Source organism: Scyliorhinus torazame, chromosome 4, assembly GCF_047496885.1.
Source record: "Scyliorhinus torazame isolate Kashiwa2021f chromosome 4, sScyTor2.1, whole genome shotgun sequence".
Classification (NCBI taxonomy): Eukaryota; Metazoa; Chordata; class Chondrichthyes; order Carcharhiniformes; family Scyliorhinidae; genus Scyliorhinus; species Scyliorhinus torazame.
This window is the reverse complement of record NC_092710.1, coordinates 318,631,125-318,645,770: the sequence shown is the minus strand read 5'-3', so window position 1 is coordinate 318,645,770 and position 14,646 is coordinate 318,631,125. Positions and strand designations below refer to the sequence as shown.

Sequence of the window (14,646 nt, the reverse complement as noted above, 5' to 3'; positions counted from 1 at the left end):
CTTGCTTATGGTGGTACAAAACCTTTTAGAGAGTCCTTTAAGAGCAGACTGATCCATGTCTGTCCAGCTTGGTGTTCCAGATGCAACTGACAAATCTGACCTCTTCCATTAACTATACCACCAGCAATCCAAAAGCACACCACATTTTAGTGTCTTGTTAAATAAATTCTTCCATCAATTGCCCCTGCAAAAATCAATGGTTCTCTCCTTTTTTTATTCATAGCAAAAATGCTAAATACAAACTTTAAAAATGAAAATTTCTTATATTCTTCATATCGCTATCTTTAGAAAATTGTCAGGCTGAACACAAGTTAAACCAATATAACTGCAAAACTACAAGGTTCTGCATGAAACAATTTTTTAAATTGAAATTCAAGATTGCAAAACATCCCACTGTTTATTTATTTTGCGCTTTGTTGCAAAATAATCCAGTGCCTTGCATATATGTTATCACCCATGTTGAAATACATTTGACATTATTATAGTTTGCAATTAGTGCAATGGAAAAAAATGTTTGTTATGGATTGAGGCTGTTAGTTCATTTGGCACATTGCCACGTGTAACATTGGCCTATCCAAAACTCAAACTTTTGAGGTGAGTGAGTTCGTGAGTTTCTTTCTGAATAATACAAACCATTATCATGAGTGTTGCAACTATTATTCCACACCCATGTTAAATACAAGTAATAAAAGGAGATAAGTATGTTGGCCCAGATTTCTGGACTAAAAATGCTAACTTGTTGGAGATGTATTACTGTTTTTTTAAAGCATTTAGAAGTTACTTGTATACACATGCAGGAGAACAGTCAAATTGGCAAGAGTAGCAATGAACTTTTTTTTGCAAGAAACTGCAGTAGATGCAGTAGATTAACTTCAAAAAAATTAAAGAAAAGTGGTGGAGTAATTAAGGCAGTGCCCACTAATGTAGGCTACAACCCATGTCCCCTACTTATTTTAAAATTGGTTTGAGAAGTATTTGAAGTTTTGAAATTAATTTGTAAGTATGTGGATAATGTTATTTAGACCTGCAACTGTGAGACAGTTTTCTGGCAAATGTCAATAGCTTTTTGTGGCAATTTATTTTTCTCTGTTTGGTGAAATTCTAAGTTGTACTTGCTGTTTGCCAACAAATACCTTCTCTGGCATGTTTCCATGAACATCTCTCTAATTCTGATTATGCCTCATAAACTTGTCACTTCAGTAAATGAGATTGTTTTATAACTGAATGTGATGTGTCATGACATTTTGTTCCAATGTACAAGAGCAGATAAACTAGAAAGCTAAAGGAAGGATGAACTGTACCCTAAACTCTTAAGTTTCCACATTCATTTTTTGATCTCTACCAGGCCTTTAACTTCAGTGGCATTTTTCATGCTTCAACTGATGTTAATGCCTTTAAATTAGAAGAAAAATTTGAGGCAGTTCTATTCCTACTTTTTATCTGGCAACCCCTATTGGGAAGCACACCTGGGTGCATCGGATTAGGGTGGGATTTGACTTGATTTGCCATTTTAACCTGCCACTTCCTCTTTTCACCCCCTCCAGCCCCACCCCCTATCTTTGCCCCTGTCCCTTTAATAACTTATTGGTGCTCTGTATCATCAATTCATACACTAAAAATAATCTCTTTAGTGAAGCACTGGAAATGTTAAATTCCATGGGACTGTGTGCCAAAAAGTGTCAGTTTCACTGGAAAGCCCAGAGGGAAGATGCCAGTCTTGATTCATTGCTAGTGATCTCCGATCTGATTCATAGAGCCCTATTATTAACTAGCCTTGATACTCCATATACTATTGCGGGAGTGCGCACTGTTGATGGTGCTATCTTTTAGAAGAGACTTTGGACAATGGCCCTTGTAGATGGTGCTATTTGAAGGTTAAAGTCCAACAGGTTTGTTTCAAATCACTAGCTTTCAGAGCGCAGCTCCTTAATCAGGTAACTTTAAACTGTGTTGTAAGACTTCTTACTGTGCCTACCCCAGTCCAACGCCGGCAACTCCACGTCATGGCTATTTGAACAAAAGCCGGGACCTTTTTTTCCCAGATTCCTGACAAGTACCGTTGATCAGGCACTGTCAAACTCAGGGGTGCGACCCGTGGGTGGATCGCGTCCGGGTGTCGGGAGGGTCGCGGAGCCGCTCGTCGCAGCGCTCTCGATTGCGAAAATCCACGCGCTACAGCCGCAGTAGCCGGCTTTTAATAATGCCAGCTGTGAGTGGCCTTCAAAATGGCCAGGAACAGATTTTAAAAATTTGGCTGCACTGCGCATGCGTGCCCGATCATCGGTGCACACAGGCACGCGTGCGCAGTGCAGCCAAATTTTTTTTAATATGGTCACAGCCTTTTCTTTTCAAGTTCGGGGGGGCCAAAGGGACCCAAAACCATTTCCTCCATTTTTGTCAGCAACAAACAAGGTAAGAGAAATTAGTGTGTCGAGCACGTCGGCCAGCGTGGGCCGCAAAGGTCGGCCGGCGTGGGTCGCGAAGTTCGGCCGGCATAGGTCGCGAAGATCGGCCAGCGTGGGTTGCGAAAGGCATGGGTCGCGAAGGTCGGCCGGATTGGGTCCCAAAGGTTGGCCAGTTGGTAAAAATGGGTCCCAGATAAAATGTTTGAAAAACACTGCCGTAGATCAAGAAATGCTTGTCAGGCAGCCCAGCATATAATATGATCCTATTTTCTTCACCAAAATGCATGTTTGGACATATACTCCGTGTTTAACTCAGTCCCCCACCCATTTTTCAGCTAATAATTGCATGCTTAGAGCTAAACTTGCATTCGGAGTCGGCTTTATCTTTTTAGCCCAGAGGTACATGTTTAGGGTTACATATGAACAAGGGGTAGGAGTAGGTCATTCGGCTCCTCAAACCTTCTCTGCCGTTTAATAAGATGATGACTGATCGGATAGTAACCTCAAATATGACTGCGGCATGGTGAAGCAGTGGTTAGCACTGCTGCCTAAAATGCTGAGGCCTGGGTCCAATCCCGGCCCCGGGTCTGTGTGGAGTTTGCACATTCTCCCCGTGTCTGTGTGGATTTCACCCCCACAACACAAAGGTGTGCAGGTTAGGTGGATTGGCCATGCTAAATTGTCCCTTAATTGGGGGAAAAAAAATTGGGTACTCAATTTTTTTTTTTTTTTTTACTCAAATTTGTAGCCCGCCTAGCCCGCGATACCTTCACTACCTTGCTTACGAAGAACCTATCCATCTCGGCCTTAAGAATATTCAAATACTGTGCTTCCATCGCCTTTTCAGGGAGAGGGTTCTATTTATAGGTCAGTTCATGGGGGTCATGCAAGCAATACAGCTGGATTGTCAAAAAGATACGTGGGAGTTTTAAGACGCACCCTCACAGCAGACTTCACAATCAGAAATGGGCCCTGCTACTCCAATATCAGCAGTTCACATTTTACACTTGCTACATAAGTCTACCCTTGTTTTTGAAAGAATATTTTAAAGCTTCAAAGCTCAACTTGTACACTGCAATCAACAGTAATTTGTTCTCAGCTAACACTATTTTAAAATATATTCGGAGGGATTCTGCGTTCCTGAGACTTAAGTGTTGTGCCAACTCAGGATTCGTTTACGTCCACGAGAGAAAAACTGGCGCCACACCTAGATCGATTCAGCGGCTGTCAAGGGGCTAGCACAGGTGTGATGGGTGGGCTGGTCTGGGCTGGTCAGAGAGGGTGCTTGGGAGGAGGAGAGTGGGTGGATGAACAGATGTTGTGTGTGGGCTGGCTTCCCCCCGACCATCCTCACCACCACCAGGCCAGGGATCCGATGGCACCATGTGATGGAATGACCAGCTCGCATACAAATATCACCCAGGTGGATGATGGAAACTGCTAACCTGGGCAAGAGTCAGACATTGTCAAACGATGCAGAGCACCAGAGCTCTTCCCAGAATGGGTTGTCATCATCCTCCATTGCATGAACCATACTCTCTCTTATTGCCAACCCCGTGGTGCAGCAGGTATGTATCGTGGAGGGGGTGCATGTTCGGGGGGGGGTGGCCGGCAGGGAGGGAGTGGGATGCGGTGTCCATGCCCCTGGCCAGTCGTTTCAACCTTCCCCCCTTCCCCCAGTCGGTGAACCTGGAGGTAACCAGAGCGTCCCGTGCACGTTGGCCACGGCGGATACGTTCTACAGCCTCCTGGGCCTGGTGTCCTGTCCATCCTCGCCCTCCCCCGCATCCTTCTCCTCAGAGGAGGCGTTCATCCTCTTCATCCAGCACGTCACCCTCTGCTGCGCAATGTTGTGGCGGATGCATGTAGGCTGCTACGACTGCAGCGGATAACCCCTGCCCCCCTGAAGCCAATCCCTCCAGCCGAGGAGCGTCTTGAATAAGCCGAAATCTTCAAGTGTGCCAGAGTGAAGGCACCGTGCACACTGCATGGGTATCGGATGCAGACGTGCATGATGCGTAGCTGATCGTCACATATCAGCTGAACGTTCATTGAGTGGAACCCCATTTGGATTTGTGGAGAGCGGCCCCATCCTGAGCCGCTTCCTTCTGTTCTGCTGTTGCTTGGTCTGCTGCTGCAGCTTCCTCCTCCTCGAGCAGCTCCAGCTCGTATAGCCGCAGTGCATCGCCCCAGGACTGCGGCGACTCGCAGGAAGGCCGCCATTACAGAATCACAGAAAAATACAGTGCAGAAAAAACCATTGGACCCAATTATCGGCCATTCGTGAAGCCTGTTTGATCCTCTGAAATTATATTTGGGAGGCAAGGCCCCAATCAGAGCGCCTTAGCAAGCAGCTTAACATCTGCATTCAGAAGCGTGTTAGGACGATATAAACCACACTCTGTCGGGTCCTTGTCCCTCTTAAGAAGCAAGGAAATAGAGGCTTCAGTGAGGGTCAGAGGCAAGAGTCCCTGCGATAGGGAATCATTGAGCATGTCCATTTGTAAATGTATCCACTGCTCCGAGAACTTCTTGTAAAATTCAATTGGAAAGCCATCCAGGCTCCTTGCCAGTCTGCATCAGCACAATACATTGTAAAATCTTGTTGGGGTGTAACGGGGAGTCCAACTCACTGATCACCATTAGAATGGGTAGACTGTCCAGAAAATCAGACATGACCGATTTATCCACAGAGGGCTCCGATCTGTAAAGATCGCGGGAAAAGGATTTAAACGTCACATTGACCTGGAGAGAGATGGAAACGAGGTTACTGCCTGAAATGAGTATCTGAGTGGTCGCGTGGGGGGGGGGGGTTCAGAAGATGACTGACTCCTAAAAGGTGCCCCTGGAGCGTTGTAACTCGCGTACCGCCCTGCTAGTAGACTGTAGCTTGAAGTAGGTCTGTAATTGTTTCCTACTTGCCAACAACTCCGGAGTAGGACCCGGCGAGTACTGGTGATCCACCTCCAGAATGTAATCCACCAGCTTCGTTATCTTCAACATATATGCTCTGTAAGAGATATATCTCCCCCCGCCCCCCAGTGTGGAAGGTGAGATTGAATCAGACCTGTTAGAATTTATGTCATCATTATGGAAGTGGACAGATGCTGACAACATTTTTTATCAGCAACAATGTAGGATGGGATTCTCTGACTGCGTCCGCCCGGCGACCGGGGTCAATGGAGTTCTCCATTTTACATGGCTCGCCCGAGGCGTTACTGCGGCGGGCGGGGCAGGAGAATCCAGCCTGTAGTATCTAATCTCCAGGGTGGACATTGTGTGGAGCCAGACTCTAGCAACAAATCAATAAAGTGCAGGGCTTGGTCCGAAACAACAATTGCTGAGTACTAAGCTGCAACCAATGAAGGGAGGAGAACTGAAAACAAAAAAATCGATACGGGAATATGCATGGTGGACATATTGTTTGGTTGTAAAAACCGGCAAGAACCCACCCCCTATCTGAGTCATAAAAGAAGACAAATCCTTGACCATCCCAGGTAGAACACAAGATTTAGGTTTGGAACGATTCCGTTCAGGTGCCCACCTAAAATGAGCTGATATGAGTCAAGGTTGGGGAGGGAGGTCAGCAAGATGTTAAGAAAATTTGTAGCATCCCAGTTGGAGGCATTAACGTTGACCATGACTACCAGGGTGTTCAACAGGAAGCCACAAACCATAACACATTGACTATTAAGGTAAGCTATAATCTGAGAGGAGGAAAACTGAAATATTTTATTAATTAAAATCGCTCTGCCCCTGGCCCAGTCATCGAAACCGGAATAAAAAACCTTCCCAACCCGCCCCAGAGTCTGGTCTGATTCTTGACACACATGTGGGTCTGCTTCAAGAAAGAAACACATCAGAGTTTAAGCTCTTGAGATGGGCAAATGGCTTCAACCTTTTTACTGGGCCATTCAAACCTCTAATGTTCCAGGAGACTAAATGAATTGGAAGTCTCCCACCACCCTTTAATTCAGAGGCAGCCATTCGCACCAAGAGACATCAACCAAGGCTTTACTGAAAATATAAAGCAAAAAGATTCAGCCAAGATGGCCACCTAGCCAAATCAAAAGACTGAACAAAGGAAAACCAACAGACAATATCAGCAGACTACCCCCACCTCTCCCAAATGCACCATCACCATTGAATGTAACCACACCCAAAAGCAACTAAAAACAAGGTAAACAATAACTAAAACCTACATTTCACAAAACCAAATAAAAGAAAAATTCTTCAGCTTTTTTATTTGTTCATGGGATGGGAGCGTCGCTGGCTGGGCCAGCATTTATTGCCCAACCATGAGGGCATTTCACAGTCAACCATATTACTGAGGATCTGGAGTCACATGCAGGCCAGACCAGGTAAGGATGGCAGATTTCCTTCCCTAGGGACATTAGTGAACCACATGGGTTTTTACGACAATTGACAATGGTTTCATAGACATCATTAAACATTAAATTCCAGATTTTTATTGAATTCACTTTTCACTATCAGTCCTGGTGGGGTTCGAACCCGGGTCCCCAGAGCATTCCTCTGGGTCTCTGCATTATAAATCCAGTGACAATACCACTTCACCACTGCCTCCCCTATAATACTACTACAATGAGCTGCAGCGAAGCCTCCCAAATCACTCCCATCAACTAACTTCTTAGTTAGCAGAGAGATTCTCACTGGAGTAAATTAAGTAACAAAATCCCATTTAACTTGCACGTTCCACCAGCGACTAAATGTCACGCCAAACAACAATGTTGAAAAAAGCGAGAAAACCACATTCTCCCCGTGTCTGCGTGGGTTTCACCCCCACAACCCAAAGATGTGCTGGTTAGGTAGATTTATTTAAAAAAAGAAAGAAAACCATATACTAATGTAAAGAACAAATCCCCATGTAGTAGAGACCCTTGAATCTAATCAAAGGCAATATGAACAGAACCCCCAACAAGAAAAAACAAGAAGTACAAACAATACGACATGGCTGTTGACAGCCATAAACCAGATTACACAACGTATAACTTGTGCCTTTTAACAAACGAGTCCACATCTCCTCGCATGTCGAAGAAATAATCATTTCACTCAAATGTGACTAAAAGACGAGCTGGATAGACCATCCCAACCTAACTCCACTCTTGTACAGGGCAGACTTAACTCCATTAAATGCGCCTTTTTTTTCCACTAACTCCTCCCTCATGTCATGATAGGTAGCACAGTGGTTAGCACTGTTGCTTCACAGCACCAAGGACCTGGATTTAATTCCCAGCTTGGGTCACTGTCTGTGTGGGTTTCTCCCCGTGTCTGTGTGGGTTTCCTCCCACAAGTCCTGAAAGGCATGCTTCTCAGGTGAATTGGACATTCTGAATTCTCCCTCGGTTTACCCGAACAGGCGCCATAGTGTGGCAACTAGGGGATTTTCACAGTAACCTCATTGCAGTATTAATGTGTGCCTACTTGTGACACTAATAACGATTATTATTATATAGCCTAATGGAGTGGCCTTCCCACTTGAAATCATGGGGCAGGATTCTCCGACCTTCCCGCCGGGTCAGTGAATCCCCTTGGGGCGGCATGAATCCCGCTCCGACGCCGGCTGCCGTATTCTCCGGCGCCAGTTTTCGGGCGGGGGCGGGGTTTACGCCACTCCGGTCGGGGGCCGTTGGCAGCGCCCTCCCCCGGCAATTCTCCGGGCCCTGATGGTCCGAGCGGCCGTCAGTTCCAGGCCAGTCCCGCCATCGTCAAATGGACATGGTCCCACACGGCAGGACCTGGCTGGTAGGCCGTCTAGTGGAGTCCTCGGGTGTGGGGGGCTGGGGGAATCGGCCCCGGAGGGGAGGCCCCACAGTTTCCTGGCCCGCGATCGGGGCCCACCAATTTGCGGGCGGGCCTGTACCGTGGGGGCATTCCTTCCTTCTGCGCTGCTCTCTGTAGGGCTCCGCCATGATCGGCGGGGAGAAGAAACCCCCTGCGCATTCGCAGGAACACGCCAGCGGTTCTGTGCATGCGCTAACTTGCGCACCGGTTGGCATGGCGCCAACCCCTCCTCCGCCGGCCTAGCCCCCAGAAGTGCGCAGGATTCCGCAACTTCCGGTTGTCCCAACGCCGGAGTGGTTCGCACCGTTCTTGGCGCTGGCGTCAGGCCATCCCGCCAATTGCGGGAGAATCCCACCCGTGGTGTTCCCTTGCTAATTGCAGAACCCCCAGGTTTTCTTTCCAACTATGGAATCTTACGATCACTGCACGCAGTGGATCTTCAGATCCTTTCTACCACGTACAAGGCACAAGACAGGAATATGAAGGCATAGTCTGAAATTGCCTAGATGAGTGCACCTTCAACACCAAGAGGTTTGTCACCGTTCTGGATAAAGTAGCCCATTCACCAACTGAAACATTCACACCCTCCAGCAGCAACGCACCAAGGCTGCAATGTGTACTGCGTCCAGCTACAAGGTGTACTGCAGCGGGTCACTCAGAATTCTTTTACATCTGTTCCCAAACCTGTGGCCGCTACCTCCTGGAAGGATAGGGCAGCATGTCATGGGAACACCACCACTTCCATGTCTGACTTGGAAATATATTACCATTTCTTCATCACTGGGTCAAAATCTTGAAACTCCTACCTCATAGCACTGTTGGCGTACCTTCAGTACACAGGCTGCTGAGATACAAGAAAGTGACCGCCACAACTTTCTCAAGGGCAGTTTGGGATGGGAATTAATTCTTTTTTTAAAATATAAATTTAGAGTACCCAATTCATTTTTTACAATTCAGGGGCAATTTAGCATGGTCAATCCACCTAACCTGCACATCTATGTGTTGTGGGGCGAAACCCACGCAAACACGGGGAGAATGTGCAAATTCCACATGGACCCAGAGCCAGGATTGAACCTGGGACCTCGGCGCCATGAGGCAGCAGTGCTACTCACTGCGCCACCGTGCTGCCCAGGGAATTAATTCTGGCCTAGCTAGCAATGCCCACATCCCCTGAATAAATAAAGAAGAAAGGCCATTTGAGCTTTTAAAACGACACTGATAAATTTTAGGAATGGAACTAAAGCATGCCCATCTTTAGATGAAGGTCAAGATAAGGAATGGACCAGGAGAAAAAAATGTATGTAAGAAAATCAATTCTTGAAGTGCACTGTAGGGATTCTATGATTCCTTTCTGCAAACGTCAATAGCACAATAAACCTAAATATTGTGCCTAGAATTATAACAATTCAATTTTATTTTTCTCAGCATTAAGCATTTCTAAATAATTCCTTCTTATTTGCATAAGCTTGTGCTAGAATTTAGGAATGTCTCAGTATAAATTTGAGTGAAATGAATGGTCCAAAAGACAGTACAATAATTAAATCTTATTATCTAAAATGTACTATCGCCTGCCAGTAGAAAGAGAAGGAACTTGTTATGAAATTGTAGCAGATGCTCACATCTAAACACTATTTAACACAAATGTGTTCGGTTTATACTTACATCTCCTTGTCATTTTGCCTAGTTCTTTGCCGCAGCATTTATAGTGGCTGCAATCCAGGTGTTAATCAAGTACACAGCCCAGATGTCCTTGGATGCCGTATTATGACTATTAAACTGGCCGGAAAATGCCTCCCAATGGTTTAGAAATATAGTGATTCTGTACAATACCACAGTCCTGCTCTCATAGTGGAAAATTTGCCCACTCATAAGAATGTCAGTGGATTTTCCATGATTATCAGGATTGACATTGACAAACATTCCTGGAGGGAAAAACTAGAAATCTTGACTTGTTTGTCTATTTTTGTTTAGCAAGATAAAACATTTGAAACTTTGGATTCTCTTTTGTTCCAAAGGCAAATTTCTGCCTGCTGTCTTTGGTGGAAGAACGGCCCTCCCTTCGGCCCCTTGATCCCTCCCCACCTAAGAAATGCCAGGATCATTTTGCCTGATGATCTTGACACATCTTCATGAGCTTTCTTGCAATGCCAGCAGTTCTCACTACTCTTTGCTAGTGCTCAATCAGATAGGCTGGCAGCTCTAACGGTGACTCTTTCCACTGATGTGGGAAGTCCAGCCCTCTGCTTGTTAAGGCCACTCAAAGCATATTAATGCTGCATTATTCTTTTTTAAAAGTTTGCGACTGACGTTCTAGGTGTCCTGGTACATGAAAAGCTAGTATGCAGGTATAGCAAGTGATTAGGAAGGCAAGTGGAATGTTGCCGTTTATTGCACAGGGAATGTGATATAAAAGTAAGGATTTTTTGCTACAGTTATACAAGGAATTGGTGAAACCACATCTGCAGTACTATGCCCAATTTTGGTCTCCTTATTAAAGGAAAGCTGTTAATGCATTAGAAGCAGTTCAGAGAAGATACCTGGAATTGGGGGTGTGGTTATTGCATGAAGGAAGGTTGTACAGGTTGGGCCTGCATTCATTGAAGTGCAGAAGAATGAATGGTGATCTTATGGAAACATACAAGTTCCTGAGGGTATTTGACATGGTGGATGCTGAAAGAATGTTTCCCCTTGTGGGAGAAACTGGCACTAGGTGACACAGTTTAAAAATAAGGCTGAAATTAGGCTAATATTTTTTCTCTGAGGTCTCGGGCCACATGTGGCCTATCTGCTTTCTTAGTGTGGCCCACAAGACATTTTGTCGACCATTTCCCATGTGCAGGGTTGCCACATTCCACTAATTTCCATCCACGCAGATGTTTCCTACTTTGACTGAAGTGATATGCACAAAAAGCAAGGACAAATGAAGTGAGTGTTGACTGAGAGAGCTGTGCACGCCCGCTGCATCGAAAGTGTAAATATTTATTTTGTTACCATTTGAAATTGATGGTAATTCTATTAATGTTTAAATGATTTAAGCATTTTGGATTTGGATTTGGATTTTGTTTATTGTCACGTGTACCAAAGTACAGTGAAAGTATTTTTCTACGAGCAGCTCAACCGATCATTAAGTACATGAAAAAAGGAAATAAAAGAAAATACATAATAGGGCAACACAAGGTACACAATGTAACTACAGAACATCGGCCTCGGGTGAAGCATACAGGGGTGTAGTAGTTTCTCTAACTCGTTATAAAATATTTGCCGTGTATTAAACGTATTTAACTCCCTTCACCCCAAGGTGCCCAGGTGACAGCGCCAGGGTGCCCAGGTGGCACTGTCAGGGTTGCACTGCCAAGGGCTGGGGTATGTAGGGTGGGCCATGCCCATGAAAAGGTGGATGATTGGGGGTATGAAGACGCCTCGTAAAGGTTGGGGCTGGCTGAAGGGTGGGGTCCTGAAAGGGATGGGGCGGCCCCTCCCCTCTGACCCCATAGTGGACTGTCCTCACTTGGGGAGGTGTGTAATGCCCATGTATGTGGGGGGGGGGGGGGGAGAGGAGGGGGGGGGGGGCTGACATTGCCAGAGGGTGGGGGACCCTCAAATTCAAGTTGGAGATTGGGTCACCCTTTCAAAATGGCAGCCTTATCTCTGAGGAGTTGGTCTCACTAACGAGTTCAGCTCCCCTCTGTTGAAAAAGTTTTAAGTGTGGACTAGACCGGAGAGAAACTCTCCAAGACGATCAAAAAATGACTCGCGTAGGTAAATACCTGTGTGGATCTCACCGAAAAAGCCGCCAGGAAACACCCCGCCAAACCTGCCCAAATCACACTTAGGGTGGAATTCTCTGGACACGCTAGCCCAGTGACCGGAAATTCCCGCCCGAGGTCAATGGACCTTTACATGGTCCACGTCCCGCCCATGGCAGTCTTGCGGCAGGCGGGGCAGAGGAATCCAGCCCTTAGAAATGTTTCCATTAAACCACGCCCTTAATGTCTGCAAACTCCAATCCAAAACATAGACCATCCCAACCTCAGTCATTGAGCTCCAATACCCTGATGATGCTGCAGTAATTGCTGTGTCAGATCTCCAGGCAAATATTGACGTATTTACTGAGGAATTCGAGAAGATGGGACTTTCACTCAATATTCAGAAGACCAATGTCCTCCATCAGCAAACTCCAATTACACCCACCCCAACCCCATTGATTAGGATTCATGATGAGCGCCTGGAAAATGTGGAATACTTCCAGTACCTTGGAAGTTATTTTTCGCAGAAATCTAACAAGATGCAAAAACCTAGCATTGGCCCAGATCTGTTGGTGCAGCCTTTGGCCACCTGAGGAAGCGAGTGTTTGAAGATTGCGGTATACAAACTGAAACCAAACTTGTGATCTACCATGTGGTCGTGATCCCTTCCTTACTGTATGTGGGTGAAACGTGAATAACATATAGGAGTCATACCATCAATGCACTGGAGTCATACCATCAAGGTTGTCTGCAGAAGATCATGCATATTAAGTGAGAGAACCGAAACACCAACATCAGTATAGTCTCAGATGCAGGCACCACAAGAATTGACGATATGGCCATCCACCATCAGCATCATTGGGTTAGTTATATCATTTGGATGTCAGATGACCAGGCTGCCAATGCAGTTCGACTTCTCCCATCCCAGATGCGCCAGAGGGCAGAAGAAGTGCTTCAAGGGTTTGCTGAAAGCCAAGATGAAGGAATGCAGCATTGACATCAACACCTGGGAGATCCATTGCCTTGGACTGAACCAGATGGTGGCAGAATCTTTGGGGAAGGTTCCAGCATCTTGAAATCCAACAATGATAAAATAAAGAGGAAAAGTTAAAGTGGTACAAAGTATTTGTCATGACCCGAGATGATATAACACAACCAAACCTCCCACATGACAACAAATACCCAACATGCCATAGAGTGCAGATCCAGAATGTGCCTCATCAGCCATCTTTGGATTCATGAAAGGCAGTGTCCTCACTAAAGAGGATAACAAATAATAATAAGGTTCGATTTACCGATCGCGTCCAGCCGGAATCGGGACAGGACGCAGCCAGTAAATCCTGCGGGAGGCCACTTCCGGGATTCACGACGGTCGTTATGCTCCGCAAGATCATAGATCATAGAATTTACAGTGCAGAAGGAGGCCATTCGGCCCATCGAGTCTGCACCGGCTCTTGGAAAGAGCACCCCACCCAAGGTCCACACCTCCACCCAAGGTCCACACCTCCACCCTATCCCCATAACCCAGTAACCCTACCCAACACTAAGGGCAATTTTGGACACTACGGGCAATTTAGCATGGCCAATCCACGTAACCCGCACATCTTTGGACTGTGGGAGGAAACCGGAGCACCCGGAGGAAACCCACGCACACACGGGGAGGATGTGCAGACTCCGCACAGACAGTGACCCAAGCCGGAATCGAACCTGGGACCCTGGAGCTGTGAAGCATTTCTGCTATCCACAATGCTACCATGCCGCCCTAAGATCTAACGGGATCTCATGCGACGTCATGATCTGGACCCCACCCACAATAGTCGGGATCAGACTTGCATAATTAAGTGATCTTAACTGCTCACTTAACTATGCCTATGCCAGAACTAACCAGTCCCTGCGATCTACTGGCCTCACCGAGGAGATCCCAGCCAGACGCCGTTTAGCACTGGTCTCCATAATTAGGGACCAGGCAGAACGCCACTTGATCGGAGGCCTCCGGTTGGTTGGCCTCTAGGCAGGGTTGCACCATAGCACTGCTGATGTCACCTATTACCATGGCACTGGCACCCTGAAGTTGCCCGGGTGGCATTTTGCTCTCGTGCTGTGGATCGGGCCCGAGGGAGCCCTGCCCATATGAGGTGTAGCTGGAGGAGGGGGGGGGGGGGCGGCGACTTGAGGATCCTCAACAGGTGAGTTTGGGGCCTGGGGGTCACGTCGGGGGTCGAGAAATCGGCGCACCATTTTACAATAGCGCCCCGATCTCCTCCTGCAATGGCAAGAAGAGCTCATTGGAACTATTGGTGGAGAATGCGACTGAGTATAGCCTTGGTGGGGGAAAATAGCACCAGGAAGGACCCCTTAAATCTGCCCAAAATGGGACTCTTCTAAATCATGCCCATAATGTCAGTTTTAACTAAGCAAGTTTCACATTAAAAATAAAATGTGAATAATCACCCCTGCCAAAGTAACTGCCTATATGTATGTAGTTTACTTTAAACTCGATTGCCAAAGAAATATACAACCCCATCTTGTGAAGTGTGACCTTTAATTGATAGCCCCTAAATGGAATACAAAAAAATAATTATATCTGTTGCACTAAAAAGTTATTGGTAGAGACAGAATGAAATGAATATGGTTCACCATAACCATAGAGCCATAGAATTTACAGTGCAGAAGGAGGCCATTCGGCCCATCGG

The 14,646-nt window shown here is 46.3% G+C and overlaps 2 protein-coding genes across 5 annotated transcripts in view; one reads left to right on the top strand and one right to left on the bottom strand.

Annotated features, from left to right (window-relative positions):
* Positions 1-14,646, top strand: part of babam2 (BRISC and BRCA1 A complex member 2) — a 374,337-nt gene that overhangs the window by 203,563 nt on the left and 156,128 nt on the right. The window lies entirely within an intron of this gene.
* The window catches only part of LOC140411107 (uncharacterized), a 32,006-nt gene continuing 29,133 nt past the window's right edge, over positions 11,774-14,646 (bottom strand). Inside the window, exon 3 of the mRNA XM_072500151.1 lies at positions 11,774-13,024. Within this exon, the coding sequence (XP_072356252.1) occupies positions 12,826-13,024 (199 nt within the window). The 3' untranslated portion in view covers positions 11,774-12,825. The remainder of the gene's footprint in view (positions 13,025-14,646) is intronic.